Source organism: Kogia breviceps, chromosome 3, assembly GCF_026419965.1.
Source record: "Kogia breviceps isolate mKogBre1 chromosome 3, mKogBre1 haplotype 1, whole genome shotgun sequence".
NCBI lineage: Eukaryota > Metazoa > Chordata > Mammalia > Artiodactyla > Physeteridae > Kogia > Kogia breviceps.
This window is the reverse complement of record NC_081312.1, coordinates 142626281-142641699: the sequence shown is the minus strand read 5'-3', so window position 1 is coordinate 142641699 and position 15419 is coordinate 142626281. Positions and strand designations below refer to the sequence as shown.

Genomic DNA, 15419 nt, shown 5'->3' with positions numbered 1-15419 from the left:
ACAGGAAACTGTACATGGTATATTCAGCAATGAGCAGCTCATTCTGAATGAAACAGACAGAATATTGGGAAGTGGAACAAAGTAAGTTTAGAATAGACTTGAGTTAATTTACAAAGAATATTGAAAGCCCAGTTAAGAAATCTGGCTAACAATCATTAATTGAAGACTTTACAGCAATAAGCTGACGTGAAAAAGGAAGCATTTAAGGAAGAGTCATCTTGTAGCAATACATAGGATAACTTTAATGATAAATGGAATGGAAGCTGGGAAACCTATCAGGAGGTGAATAATAAATCAGGGTTACAACTGTAGAAAAAGTACAAAAGGAATAGATTTACTCATTACAGCAGGCAAGGCAGGGAATCTGACAAAGAATACTTGAAGATTTTGTATCTGAGTACTCCTAACAGACAAAGAAAAACATAATATGGGGTCTTGAATCAGCCAGGTCCGGGTAAAATCTGTGCTACGTAACTTAAAAGAAATTATTTAACTTCTCTGAGTCTTAGTTTCCTTGGATAGAAAAAGATTTACTTTGTTTGGGTGTAGAGAGATTAAATAAGAAAATGCATATAAAGCATGTACCTGGAACACAACAGGACTAAATAAATGTGATTTTTTTTTTAACCTCTCTCCCTTGGCTCGCTGTTCTTTATTCCTTAACAATTCTGTCTGAGAATTAAGCAGTACAGTAGGTCATCTGTCTACAAGTTGTCATTTTAGAGCTGATAAAATTGAGTTAATGAGAAATTAAATGACTTATTTAATGGCCTACAAGTAGCTATCTTCACTGTTAGTACCAGAGAACAGACACAAAGGCCATAAAACACATAAAATTAGCTAAACCACAAACATAGACTCTTCTTTAAAGACACATCCTCTAATAATACAACAGAGGATCTGATTCATAAACCTAAAAACATTTAAATGTGACTGTTTCCTTAACAACATAAAAAGGGCAATCCATTTTAAAAGAAAACATTTTTTAATGTATATACCAAATTTCAGTGTAGGCTCAATTTCCAAATGGGGACCTTTCCATTAGAGAAGGAAAATTAAGGGTATAAATTTCTTCCTTAATATAGATTGAATACATAGGAACTTCAGACACAGTCAGTATAAATTTACTCACCTTCCATGAGCATGGAAATCTAGACGTAAAAACTGGTCCTCATGTGAAACTGCTCTTTTGGCACGCTGGTGTTTTTGGTGTAATGAATCCACATCATAAGATAATCCTTCATAATGTCTAATGTACTTATTTAAAGGATTTCCATACTGACCTATAAAAAATAAACAATTTGAATTAATGTCATCTTGTGGCCCATTCTAGTTCTAGTATGATTCCATGATTATTCAAACATCTATAAATATGAAACTGTTTCACTAATCCTAGCACTTTATTTTCATATACTTTTTTTGGGGGGGGTAGGCCGTGCAGCATGCAGGATCTGAGTTCCACGACCAGGGATCGAATCTGCACCCCCTGCAGTGGATGCATGGAGTCTTAACCACTGGCCAGCCAGGAAGTCCCTAAAAACTTATTATAATGGGAATTTTAACCACACACACAAGTTTTGATGTTAGCCATAGGTTTGTCTAGGATGTCCTTTATCAGGTTGACAAAGTTATCTTCTATTAATACTTTGCTGATAAAAACTATCAGGAAGAGGTGTTGACTTTTGTCACCCACTCTTTCTGCATCTATTAAGATGATTATAATAGATAACCAACAAAGACCTACTGTATAGCACAGGGAATTATGCCTATAAGGGAAAAGAATCTGAAAAAATACATATATATAAAATATGTATAAATGAATCACTTTGTTGTACACCTGAAACTAACACAACATTGTAAATCAACTATACTGCAATAAAAATAAGTAAATAAAATTTTTAAAGAGATGATTATATGGTTTTCTTCTCAGTTTATTAATATGGAAAATTAAAATGACTGATTTTCATGGGCAGAAGAACTAAATAGACACTTCTCCAAAGAAGACATACAGATGGCTAACAGACATGTGAAAAGATGCTCAACATCACTAATTATTACAGAAGTGCAAATCAAAACTACAATGCGGTACTACCTCACACCAGTCAGAATGGCCATCATTAAAAAGTCTACAAATAGGGCTTCCCTGGTGGCGCAGTGGTTGAGAGTCCGCCTGCCGATGCAGGGGACACGGGTTCGTGCCCCAGTCTGGGAAGATCCCACATGCCGCGGAGCGGCTGGGCCCATGAGCCGTGGCCGCTGAGCCTGTGCATCCGGAGTCTGTGCTCCACAATGAGAGAGGCCACAACAGTGAGAGGCCCGCATACCACCAAAAAAAAAAAAAGTCTACAAATAATAAATGCTGGAGAGGGTTTGGAGAAAAAGGAACCCTCCTATACTATTGGTAGGAATGTAAGCTGGTGCAGCCACCATGGAGAACAGTATGGAGGTTCCTCAAAAAACTAAAAATAGAGTTACCATACGATCCAGCGATCTTATTCCTGAGTATACATCTGTACAAAACTATATTTCAAAAAGATACATGCGGGCTTCCCTGGTGGCGCAGGGGTTGAGAGTCCGCCTGCCGATTCAGGGGACACAGGTTCATGCCCCAGTCCGGGAAGATGCCACATGCTGGGCCCGTGAGCCATGGCCGCTGAGCCTGCGCGTCCGGAGCCTGTGCTCCGCAACGGGAGAGGCCACAACAGTGAGAGGCCCGCCTAGCACAAAAAAAAAAAAAAAAAAAAAAAAAAAAAGATACATGCAGGCTTCCCTGGTGGCACAGTGGTTAAGAATCAGCCTGCCAATGCAGGGGACACTGGTCTGGGAAGATCCCACGTGCTACAGAGCAACTAAGCCCATGTTCCACAACTACTGAGCCTGCACTCTAGAGCCCATGAGCCACAGCTACCAAGCCCTCATGCCACAACTACTGAAGCCCGTGCGCCTCGAGCCCGTGTTCCACAATGAGAGAAGCCACCACAATGAGAAGCCCACACACTGCAACGAAGAGTAGCCCCCACTCACTGCAACTAGAGAAAGCCCACGTGCAGAAACGAAGACCCAATGCAGCCAAAAATAAATTAAATAGGGCTTCCCTGGTGGCGCAGTGGTTGAGAATCCGCCTGCCGATGCAGGGGACACGGGTTCGTGCCCTGGTCCGGGAAGATCCCACATGCCGCGGAGCGGCTGGGCCCGTGAGCCATGGCCGCTGAGCCTGCGCGTCCGGAGCCTGTGCTCCGCAACGGGAGAGGCCACAACAGTGAGAGGCCCGCGTATCGCAAAAAAAAATAAATTAATAAATAAATTAATTAATTAAATAAATAAAATAAATTTATTTTTAAAAAGATACATGCACCTCTTATGTTCATAGCAGCACTATTCACAATAGCCAAGACATGGAAACAACCTAAATGTCCATCAAGAGATGAATGGGTAAAGAAGATGTAGTACATATATACAATGGAATATAACTCAGCCATAAAAAAAGAACAAAATAATGCCATTTGGAGCAACATGGATGGAACTAGAGAATATCATACTAAGTGAAGTCAGAAAGACAAAGACAAATACCATATGGTATCACTTATACGTGGAATCTAAAATATGACACAAATGAACTTATCTGCAAAACAGAAACAGACTCACAGATATAGAGATCAAACTTGTGGTTGCCAAGGGTGGGGATGGAGGAGGGGTGGAGTGGGAGTTTGGGACTAGCAGATGCAAACTATTACACAGAGAACAGATAAACAACAAGGTCCTCCTGTATAGCACAGGGAACTATATTCAATATTCTGTGATAAACCATAATGGAAAAGAATTTTTTAAATGTATATATAACTGAATCACTTTGCTGTACAGCAGAAATTAACACAACATTGTAAATCAACTATACTTCAATTTTTTTTAATTGTTCATTTTCTAATGTTAAACCAACCTTGCATTACTGATATAAATCCCACTTGAATATGGTATATTATGCTTTATAATACTGCTGGATTCAATTTGCTATAATTTTGTTTAGAATTTTTGTTATCTATGTTCATGAGAGACACCGGTCTGTAGTTTTCTTGGACTGTCTTTGTCAAGTTTTGGTATCAGTATTTTAAAAAGACCTTGCAAGTATTACCTCTTCTTCAATTTTCTAGACAAATGTATGTAGAATTGGTATTATTTCCTCCTTAAATGTTTGACAGAATTCACCAGTGAAGCCATCTTGGCCTGGAATTTTCTTTGTGAAAGGTTATTAATGACATCAATTTGATATATAAACAGCTATTCTGGTTATCTACTTCTTGAGTGACCTTTGGTAAGAATTTGTCCATTTTACCTAAGCTGCTGAAGTTATGGAGATAAAGCTGTTCATAATATTCCCTCATTATGGGCTTCCCTGGTGGCGCAGTGGTTGAGAATCTGCCTGCCAATGCAGGGGACACGGGTTCATGCCCCAGTCCGGGAAGATTCCACATGCCGCGGAGCAGCTGGGCCTGTGAGCCACGGCGACTGAGCCTGTGCGTCCAGAGCCTGTGCTCCACAACGGGAGAGGCCACAGCAGTAAGAGGCCCGTGTACCACAAAAAAAAAAAAAAAAAAAAAAAGTTCCCTCATTATGTTTTTTATATCTTTTGAATCTATAGTGATGTTACCTCTCTCATTCCTGATATTGGTAATCTGTATCTTCACTCTTTGATCCTGATCAGGATAGCTAGAGATTTACTGATTTTACCGATCTTCTCAAGAACCAACTTTTATTTCCTTTGATTTTCCTTATTTTTCTGCTTTCTATTTTTTTAGTTTTCGCTTTGATCTTTCTTTCTTTCCTTCTGCTTACTTTGAGTTTAATCGCTCTTCTTTTTTTTAGTAAAGACCATTGATTGGGCTTCCCTGGTGGCACAGTGGTTGAGAGTCTGCCTGCCGATGCAGGGGACACGGGCTCGTGCCCCAGTCCAGGAAGATCCCACATGCCGTGGAGCAGCTGGCTCCGTGAGCCATGGCCGCTGAGCCTAAGCATCCAGAGCCTGTGCTCTGCAACGGGAGAGGCCACAGCAGTGAGAGGCCCACGTACCGAAAAAAAAAAAAAAAAAAAAGACCATTGATTTAAGACTTTTCTTTTCTAATGCAGGTATTTAGTGCTATAAATGTTCCCTTAACACTGCTTTAGCAACATCCCACAGACTCTGTTATGCTATGTTACCATTTTCATTCTGTTCAACATACTTTTTAATTTCCTTTTTGATTTCTTCTATGATTCATGTGCTATTTAGAAGTCTGTTATTTAGATTCTAAATATGGGGAAATTTTCAGTTATCTTTCTGTTATTGACTTCTAATTTAATTCTACTATACCCAGAGAACATACTTTGTATGACATCAATCCTTTTAAATACATTGAGACTTATTTTATGACCAAGAATGCAGTCTATCCTTGCAATGTTTCATACACACTTGAAAAGAATGTACATTCTGCTGTTAATGGATGAGTGTTCTAGAAATGTCGATCTCTGCACTTATTGAGTACAGTGTTTTATAAATGTCAACCAGGTCAACTGGCTGACAGTGTTGTTCAAGTCTTCTATACCCTTCATGATTTTCTATCTACCTGTTCTATTATTGAGAGAAAGGTATTGAAATCTGTCTGTAATTATGACTTTCTCTATTTCTCCTTGCAGTTCTCTGCTTAATTTTTTGTTGTTCTTTTTTTAAAAATTTTATTTATTTAATTTATTTTTGGCTGCATTGGGTCTTCGTTACTGCGCGTGGGCTTTCTCTAGTTGCAGTGAGCAAGGGCTACTCTTCGTTGCGGTGCATGGGCTTCTCATTGTAATGGCTTCTCTTGTTGCGGAGCATGGGCTCTAGGCACGCAGGCTTCAGTAGTTGTGGCTCGTGGGCTCTAGAGCTCAGACTCAGTAGTTGTGGTGCTCAGGCTTAGCTGCTCCACAGCATGTGGGATCTTCCCGGACCAGGGATCAAACCCATGTCCCCTGCATTGGCAGGCGGATTCCCAACCACTGCACCACAAGGGAAGCCCTGCTTAATTGATTTTTGAAGTTCTATTATTACACGCATAAATGTCAATGATTATTATGTATTATGTCTTTTGGATTAATTCACTCCTTTATCAATTATCAAGTGATCTTCTTTATTCTCTGTAATATTCTATGTTCTAAAATCTACTTTGTCTGATATTAATATAGCACTCGTTTTTTTCTTTTTTTTTTTCTTGACTGGCATGGTATCTCTTTTCCATCCTTTTATTTTTAATCTATTTGTGCCTACATATTTAATGTGAGTTCACAGTAGGCAGCATAGAGCTGGGTCTTGCTTTTTTGTCCAATCTGATAACCTCTGCCTTTTAATTGGAGTGTTTGGATCATTTACATTTAAAGTAGTTACTAATGTGGTTAGGTTTAAGTCTATCATCTTGCTATTTATTTCTGTTTGTCCCATCTGTTCTCTGCTCCCTTCGCCTTTATTGGGACTAATTAGTTTTTTATGATTCTGTTTTTACCTCTTCACTAGCTTATTAGCAAAACTCTCTGTTTGGTTATTTTAGTGGTTGCTTTAGGGCTTGTAAGTATACATCTTTAACTTAGCCTACCTTCAAACGATATTTTAACACTTCAGGTGTAAGAACCTGACATTACTATACTTTTATTTCTTTCCTCCTGGTCTTTAGACTACTGTCATCATATACTTTACTTACTTGTATCTTATAAAGCCCACAATACATTGTTAGTGTTTTGGTTTAAACAGACAATTATCTTTTAAAGAGATTTAAATACCAAGGAAAAAAATCTCTATTTCTCATTTCCAGGGTTCTTCATTCCTTCATGTGGATCCATATTTCCATCTGGTGTCATTTTCCTTCTACCTAGATAACTTCCTCTAAAATTTCTTCTGCTGGTGAAGAGCTTTTCCAGATGTTGGATGTCTCAAAGTCTTTATTTTTGTCTTCATTTTTGAAAGATATCTTCACTGGGCACAGAATTCCAGGTCGACAAGTTCATATCTTTTCTTTAAATATTTTTAAAACCTTGCTCCACTATCTTTTCACCTATATTCCTTCTGACAAAAAATCTGTCATCCTTACCATTGCTCCTCTGAATATAATGTGTCTTCTCCCTCCCTAGTGCTTTTAAGACTTTCCTCTTTAACACTGGTTTTGAGCAATTTGATTTTGACGTGCTTTGGTTTCTTCATATTTACTGAGCTTTAGTTTCAGTAAACTCCTTGGCTCTGTGGGTTTATAATTTTTCAACTCTTATTTCTTCAATTTTTTTCACTCTCCCCAGCCCCACCCACCCAAGGACTCCAGTTACAAGTATATTAGGTCACTCAAATTCTTCCCACAGCCCACTGATGGGTTTTTTCATATTTATCAAAAATTCTTTTCTTCCCTGTTTCATTTTGAATAGTTTCTACTGCTGTCTTCTAGCTCAATAATATTCTGTAATGTCTAACCTGTTGTTAATGCCATCTGGTGTGCTTTCCACTGAAAACATTGTAGTTTTCATATGTAGAAGTTAGATTTCCGTCTGTTTTATTTATACCTTTTAGGTCTCTATTTAATTTATTAAACATATGAAATACAGTTGTAATAACTCTTTTAATGTTCTTGTCTGCTAATTCTAATGCCCATGACAGTTATGGGTTAGTTCCAAATTGACTGCTTATTCTTCTCATTACAGATTGTGTTTTCCTGCTTCATTGCATGTCTCATAATCTTTCACTGAATAAATGGCAGATGCTGTGAATTTCACCTTGTAGGGGCTGGACATTTTTTGTATTCTTATAAATATTCTTAGGCTTTGTTACAGGACAAGGTAAAGGTAGTTAGAAAGTTTGATCCTTTTTTGCCTTTATGATTTGTTATATGGGTCTGGAGCAGTGTTCAGTGTAGGGCTAATTTTATTCCCTACCATTGGGGCAAGACATATCTGAGTACTCTATCTAATGCTCCACAAATCATGAGTTTTTCCCATCTGGCCAGTAAGAACAAGTACTATTTCCTGCATTATGTGAACGTAGGGCACTGTTTCTTTCCCTGGCCTCAGGTAATTTTCTCACATAAACACACTTAATAACTGTTGTGGGCATTAGAATTAGCAGACAAGAACATTAAAGGAGTTATTACAACTGTATTTCATATGTTTAATATGAAAACAATTAAATCAATACTCTGCCAAACACTCCAGGGGAACCCTCTGCATATCTCAGGGATTCTCTCTCTATGCAGCGCCCTTCATTCTGATATTGTCTGCAAACTAGCTGCTTTGGTCCCATTCCATCTCAACTCAGAGTTTGTTGGTCTCCACCTAGGTTCCCTCTTGTAGCACGAATGAATTACAGATGGAAATTCGTTCCAGGCAGAAAGCTGGAACAATATAGGTCTCAATTCATTTGTTTCCCCTCTCTTGGGGATCTTGTCCTTCACCACCTGGTGACCAGTGTCTTAAAAACCATTGCTTCTCACCTAAAGTATTGCATAAAGCCTAAATGTTCCATCACTAAATTTTCTGTTTATGCAGTCAGTTGCTTGTCATCATATGGTTAAGGATACAAACTCTTAAGTCATCTGGGTTTAAGTTCTGGAGACCGCACAAGGTAAATATACTTAACACTACTGAACTGTGCACCAGAAATGGTTAAGATAGTAAATTTTATGGTAAGCATTTTCTTATTAGAATAAAAAATTCTCTGGGTTTGAATCCCATTACCTTCACTTATTGTTTCCCTGATCAAGTGGAAAACTCAACTTCATTCTCCCACCCTTAAAACAGAGAGAAGTAGAATACCTCTTTTTTAAGGCTGTTACAATGATTAAATGATTTAAGGCATGTGTGGCAATTAGTAAAGTGCCTACCATACAGTGAAGGCTCAGTAAATTTTTCATAATCACCATCTCGTCCCTTTCCTCCACCTCCTTTTTTGCCTTCTCTCACACTTGTCTTTGAGACCTATGTACACAAATTGAGGCCATACATTCAGGAATAAAGAGAGAACTAGGTTTGAATTCTGACATTTCCTCACCATAACTACATGATCTGGGTAATTATTAAACTTTTTTAAAATCTCAGGGTTTTTTTTTTTTTTAATCTGTAAAATAGAGACAAAAGTGAATACCTTAAAAGCAAGTAAACTGCTTAGCACAAAGGCTAGCATGAAAAGACCATTCAATTTAAAATACTGAGTCACTGGTGGGAATGTAAATTGATACAGCCACTATGGAGAACAGTATGGAGGTTCCTTAAAAAACTAAAAATAGAATTACCATATGACCCAGCAATCCCACTGCTGGGCATATACCAGAGAAAACCATTAATTCAAAAAGACACATGCACCCCAATGTTCATTGCAGCACTATTTACAATAGCCAGGTCATGGAAGCAACCTAAATGCCCATCGACAGATGAATGGATAAAGATGTGACACATATACACAATGGAATATTACTCAGCCATAAAAAGGAACAAAATTGAGTCATTTGTAGAGACGTGGATGGATCTAGAGACTTTCATACAGGAGTGAAGTCAGAAAGAGAAAAACACATATCGTATATTAACACATATATGTGGAACCTAGAAAAATGGTACAGTTGAACTGGTTTGCAGGGCAGATATTGAGACACAGATGTAAAGAGCAAACGTATGGACACCAAGGGGGGAAAGCGGCAGGGAGTGGGGATGGTGGTGTGATGAATTGGGCGATTGGGACTGACATGTATACACTGATGTGTATAAAATGGATGACTAATAAGAACCTGCTCTATTAAAAAAATAAATAAAATTCAAAAATAAAATAAAATAGACTCCTAAAAAATAATAATAATAAAATAAAATAAAATACTGAGTCACTTCACCATACTCTTGAATGCACTGTTCTCAAGAGAGGTGACAGAAATGGAGTCTGAAACTAGAATCCAAAGCTATCTTACAACTAGCATAAAAAATACAGTGAACCCAAGGTATAAAAGAAAATAAAAAACCTCCCAGTATGGAACTTCTAAAAATCAGGACTCAATAATGGAATTATATATTGTACCAATGTATCTTCCACATTCCTTAAAAATATCTTTGAGTTTATATGTGGCTTTTTTTTTCTTATATATATGTGGCTTTTAAAAAATACCTCACACAAGATAAAATATCAAGAAAAAATCAAGAATGGGGAAGTTGTACTATGAGAACTTTGGGGTAGGTCTTTCATTTTCAAAATCAAAATAGGATACTGAATTTTATTTCTTTTAAGTGGACTGAGTAGTCATAGTACAAACTTAGCTTTGCAGAGTTACTGCTTCCACTCCTTTTTCAGCACCAAAAAGTCAACTTTTTAAGTCACAATGCAGATAAAGCATTTTGCCACTTCTGATAACTTAAAACAGTAACTATGGCTGTTCTGGTGAAGCATATGTGATAATGGCTAAATTATTTGCATGTATGTAACACTTCTGGGAGAGTTATTAAACAAAGTCATCTCTTCTCTGTCCCACACACAAAGGAATTTTATGAAGCAACATAATGTTTACCTTCACTTACAAAGGATCTGAGTAATGACTTTCAGAATCTTCATAATTGAGATAAAACATGATTCACAGGGTTTAAATGGGAAAGTTAAAAACGCTACCCAGGGACATACAGTTAACAAGTCCACTTCAGTATCAGCTTCTACATAAGACCTATGTTTCTTTGTTAACTGTGCCTAAATATCAGTATTTATGATATGATCATGGTAATACTTTAAAAATTATTGAAGAAAATGTATTAAATGAGGGAATTCCCTGGTGGTCCAGTGGTTAGGACTCAGCACTTTAACTGCTGGGGCCTGGGTTCAATCCCTGGTCGGGGAGCTAAGATCCCACAATCCACATGGTGCGGCCAAAAAAAAAACATGTATTAAATGAAACTGTATTATGTAGTTTCTCCCTCCAATACTTAATGAAACAATGGGAGAATCATGGGGAAAAACAACTATAAAAAGCAGCCCACCCTCCCACATTAAAAAAAAAAATCCTTAAGAACTAAAACCAAGTAAGAAATGGATATAACCAGTGTGTGATAGAGCTAGCTGATATGGACTCATGAGTGCCAATTCTCTTCCCAACTGTGTTCAGTGACATGTTGGTAGCTTGAAATCAGCCATGGGTAGAGTATTCATGCTACTGAAATTAGAAATGGCTACAAATCAGAGGATTTTTTTTTTCTTGTTTTCAAGAGAACCAGTGTACTAAAACAACACTGGGTATAACCTAATGGTATAATCTTTCAAAGAAGCAGCCAAGGAAATAAACAGAATACTCTAATGAGAAAGTGTCAAAGCATAGCACACTCAACTCCAGACGCTGCCCCTAACCCTCATAAGCCATACAATTCACTTTTTAAAAAAATCTCAAGAGAACAGAACCCTGGAATTCTCAAAAAGGTTGTATATGGTCATGAGTGCTGACTGCAGAAAAGTAGGTAAAACACAAATTCTATCACAGAAAAAAAACGACAGAACAAAGAAGAGCCACACAACCATGAACATGTTGAAACATACCAGAACAAAAATAATGAAAAAAAAAAGCAGGCTTCCCTGGTGGCGCAGTGGTTGAGAGTCTGCCTGCCGATGCAGGGGACACAGGTTCATGCCCCGGTGCAGGAAGATCCCACATGCTGCGGAGTGGCTAGTCCTGTGAACCACGGCCGCTGAGCCTGCACGTCCGGAGCCTGTGCTCCGCAGCGGGAGAGGCCACAGCAGTGAGAGGCCCGCGCATACCGCAAAAAAAAAAGCAAAAGAGAAAAAAACCCAACTGAGAAAGGAAACAAAAAACAAACACTTAGAAACAATCTGAGACAAACTGGAATCAATCTGTCTTAGATGATATTAAGGAATTCTTGTTAATTTTCTTCAATACAACAACACTGTGGTAATATAGTAGGAGAATAATCTGAATTTGGAGAGATGTACTTTGAAGTACTTAAGAGTAAAATGACATGCATACTGAAGTGATTCAGAGTGGGACAAAAAAGAAAAAGGACACAAACTGCTATCAGTTTCCACTTCTGACTATAATGAAGTAAGAGAACTAAATTTAACCTACCACCATAAACATTCAGAAAACTTGACAAAATACATTGGAGGATAAACAAGTGAGATAAGATCTACAATTGGCCCAACTTAACTACCCAGAGGCAGTTTCAGGTCAATATTCAGGGTAGAGGAACCCAAACAGAGCCTGCTGGTCTTGCTGAATTGAGGGGCCACATATCTGAGTTCTGAGAGGTCAGGCATTTAGAATTTGTGGGTCAGAGTGCCAAAGAAAAGGAAGCTAACATAAAAGGAGCTCAGAGATCTAAAGAAGGGTCCCCTTACATGTTTGGCAGATTCATATCTGATCATGAGAGAATCAACTATCCCAGGCCAAAAAAATAAACCACAAAAAGAGTAAGCAGAACAATCTTAAAAGCTTATATTGATAGGGCTGGGAAGTGTTCATATTCCCACCATCCAGAGAAGAAAGACCTGTAATATACAGAGCATTGGGTAGAGCCCTCAGGAAAACATCACCTTATTTACAGGGCAAAATTAGCCACAGACTAAAGGCTGTTTGGGATCCACTCTAACAAAGCTTAAAGGCCATCTTCCAAAGGACTCAACTGATTCCAAGTAGTTTAATTGTACACCAAAAAAAATCTGACAGTGTTTAAAGGCAAGACAAAATCAAACACACACAAAAAAGTAAAAATCAAGAATGATCTGCAGCCAATCAAAAACTACCATGCACGTAAAGAATCAGGAAAATGTCTTTTTCTCATATTACTGGAGAAAAAAAATCAGATATTAGAAACAGAAACTATGGAGATGATGGAATTAACATACAAAGAAATTAAAAGTTATCATGGGCTAACAGCTGAAAACTAGGGACAAAAAAACCCTTAAAATCAGCTGGTGGGTTACAACCAAAGGAGCTACAGAAAAAGACACATTACATACAGAGGAGCAAAGGTATAAATGAGAGCATAACTACGTAAGACAGAAGATAATTCAGCAACATGTTTAAAGTACTACAAAAAAAACATTGTCAACCTAAGATTCCATACCCAGTAAAAATATCTTTCATAAATGAAGATGAACCAAAAAAAAGGTAAAATGAACCCTTTTTCAGACATCAAAGGCGACAATTATCACCAGTAGACCTGCATTACAAGAAATGTTAAAGGAAGTTTTTCAGGCATAAGGAATATACCAGCTGGAAACCTGTGTTGACACAGACTTGTGTTGACACAGGAACAATGACTATAATGAGAAAATAAAAAAGATTTCTTCTCTCATTCTTTAATCTTTCAAAATTAAGTGACTGTGTTCAAGAAACACAATGTACTATAGCATTTATGATACACATAGAATTAAAATGTATGATAATACAACACAATGGAGGAGAGGAGAAATGAAAGTACACTATAAATGAAGTGGCATTTTATTTAAAGGTATACATTGATAAGTTACAGGTGTATACTGTACACCCTAGGAACAACCTCTAAAAGTATATACTAAGCAGGTATATCACATAAGCCAATATCAGAGATAAAATGAAATCATTTTTTAAAGCAAATTAATCCCAAAGAATATAGAAAAAGAGGGGTAAAAAGGACTATGAACAGATAGAACTAACAGAAAACAAACAGTAAGATGGTAGTTTTAAACTCAATCTTATCAATAATTACATTAAAAGTTAATGATTTAAACATAATTAAATGAGAGAAAGTCATTTTCTTATTTTTCAAGAAAGAAAATGTTAATACATGCTGTCTAAAAGATACTTTAAAAAAAATAAAGATGAGTTAAAGTAAAAAGAATGGGAAAAGTTATACCATCCAAACCCTAATCCAAGAAAGCTGGAGTGCCTACAATATTATCAAAGTAAACTTTAAAATAAACAAACCAAAGGAAAAAAAAAAAGAAGGATTAAAAAAAGACATTTCAGGGGCTTCCCTGGTGGCTCAGTGGTTAAGAATCCGCCTGCCAGTGCAGGGGACATGGGTTTGAGCCCCGGTCCAGGAAGACCCCACATGCCGCAGAGCAACTAAGCCCATGTGCCACAACTACACTCTAGAGCCTGTGAGCCACAACTACTGAGCCTGTGTGCCGCAACTACTGAAGCCTGTGCACCTAGAGCCCATGCTCCGCAACGAGAAGCCACCGCAGTGAGAAGCCCACGCACCACAACAAAGAGTAGTCCCCACTCTCCACAACTAGAGAAAGCCCGCATGCAGCAATGAAGACCCAATTTAGCCATAAATAAATAAATAAATAAAAATTTTTTAGAAGGACATTTCATAACCCATCGAAAGAACATAACAATCCTAAATGTTTATCACATAACAGAGCTTAAAGTATGTGAAGAAAGAGCTGATGGGGACTTCCCCGGTGGTCCAGTGGGTAGGACTCCCCTCTCCCAGCGCAGGGAGCCCAGGTTCAGTCCCTGGTTGGGGAACTAGATCCCGCCTGCATGCCGCAACTAAGAGTTTGCATGCCGCAACCAAGAAAAAAAAGGAAAAAAAATCCCGCATGCCGTGGCTGGAGATCCCACATGCCTCAACGAAGATCCCACGTACCACAACTAAGACCTGTCACAGCCTAAATAAATATATTTTTTTAAAAAAGAACGAGGAGGACAATTTTTTAAAAATTAAAAATGCTGACAGAACTGAAAGTAGACAAATCTGTAAATTATAGTTGGAAATCATGAACACTCCTCACTGAACAAGTAGACAAAAAATAAGGACTGGACACTATCAAACAACTTGACCTGATTAACGTTTACAAAATAGTCCACCCAACAATAGAGTTTATATTCTTTTCACAGGCACATGGAGTATTCACCAAGATAGACCTTAATTCCAAGCCATAAAGCATGTTTCCATAAATTTTAAAAGACTGAAATCAGACAGTATGTTTTCTGACTACAGTGCAATTAAATCAGTAGGAGATACTTGGAAAAATTCCCAAATACTGGGAACTTAACACACTTCTAAATAGCCCTTGGGTCAAAGAAGAAATCAAAAGGGAAATCAGAAGGATTCTGAATTGACTGCAAAGAGCACAAGGGAACTTTACTGGTTAGTGTAAATGTTCTATATTATTATTATTATTATTATTATTATTATTATGGTGGTGGTGGTTAAACAACTATATACCTTTCTCAAAATTAACTGTTGAATTTTATTGTATGGAAATTATACCTCAATAAAGCTAATTAAATTTTTTGTAAAGAAAAATGGTGAGTCAAAGTGGTAAGCATATGGGTATTTGGCCTTTCTTTTACTCTTCCCTAAGTTATACACTTTTTCCAAAAAAAAAAAAAAAAAAAAAAAAATCCAGAATCTAAAACAAAGACAATTCAAAATAGTCCAGCTTGTCCTCCGTTCAGGAAAATAAATAA

General features: G+C 37.5%; 1 protein-coding gene across 1 annotated transcript in view; it reads right to left on the bottom strand.

The window, feature by feature from the left end:
• Window positions 1-15419, bottom strand: part of ADAM10 (ADAM metallopeptidase domain 10) — a 111439-nt gene that overhangs the window by 80908 nt on the left and 15112 nt on the right. The window contains exon 2 of the mRNA XM_059056235.2: window positions 1133-1283. Within this exon, the coding sequence (XP_058912218.1) occupies window positions 1133-1283 (151 nt within the window). The remainder of the gene's footprint in view (window positions 1-1132; window positions 1284-15419) is intronic.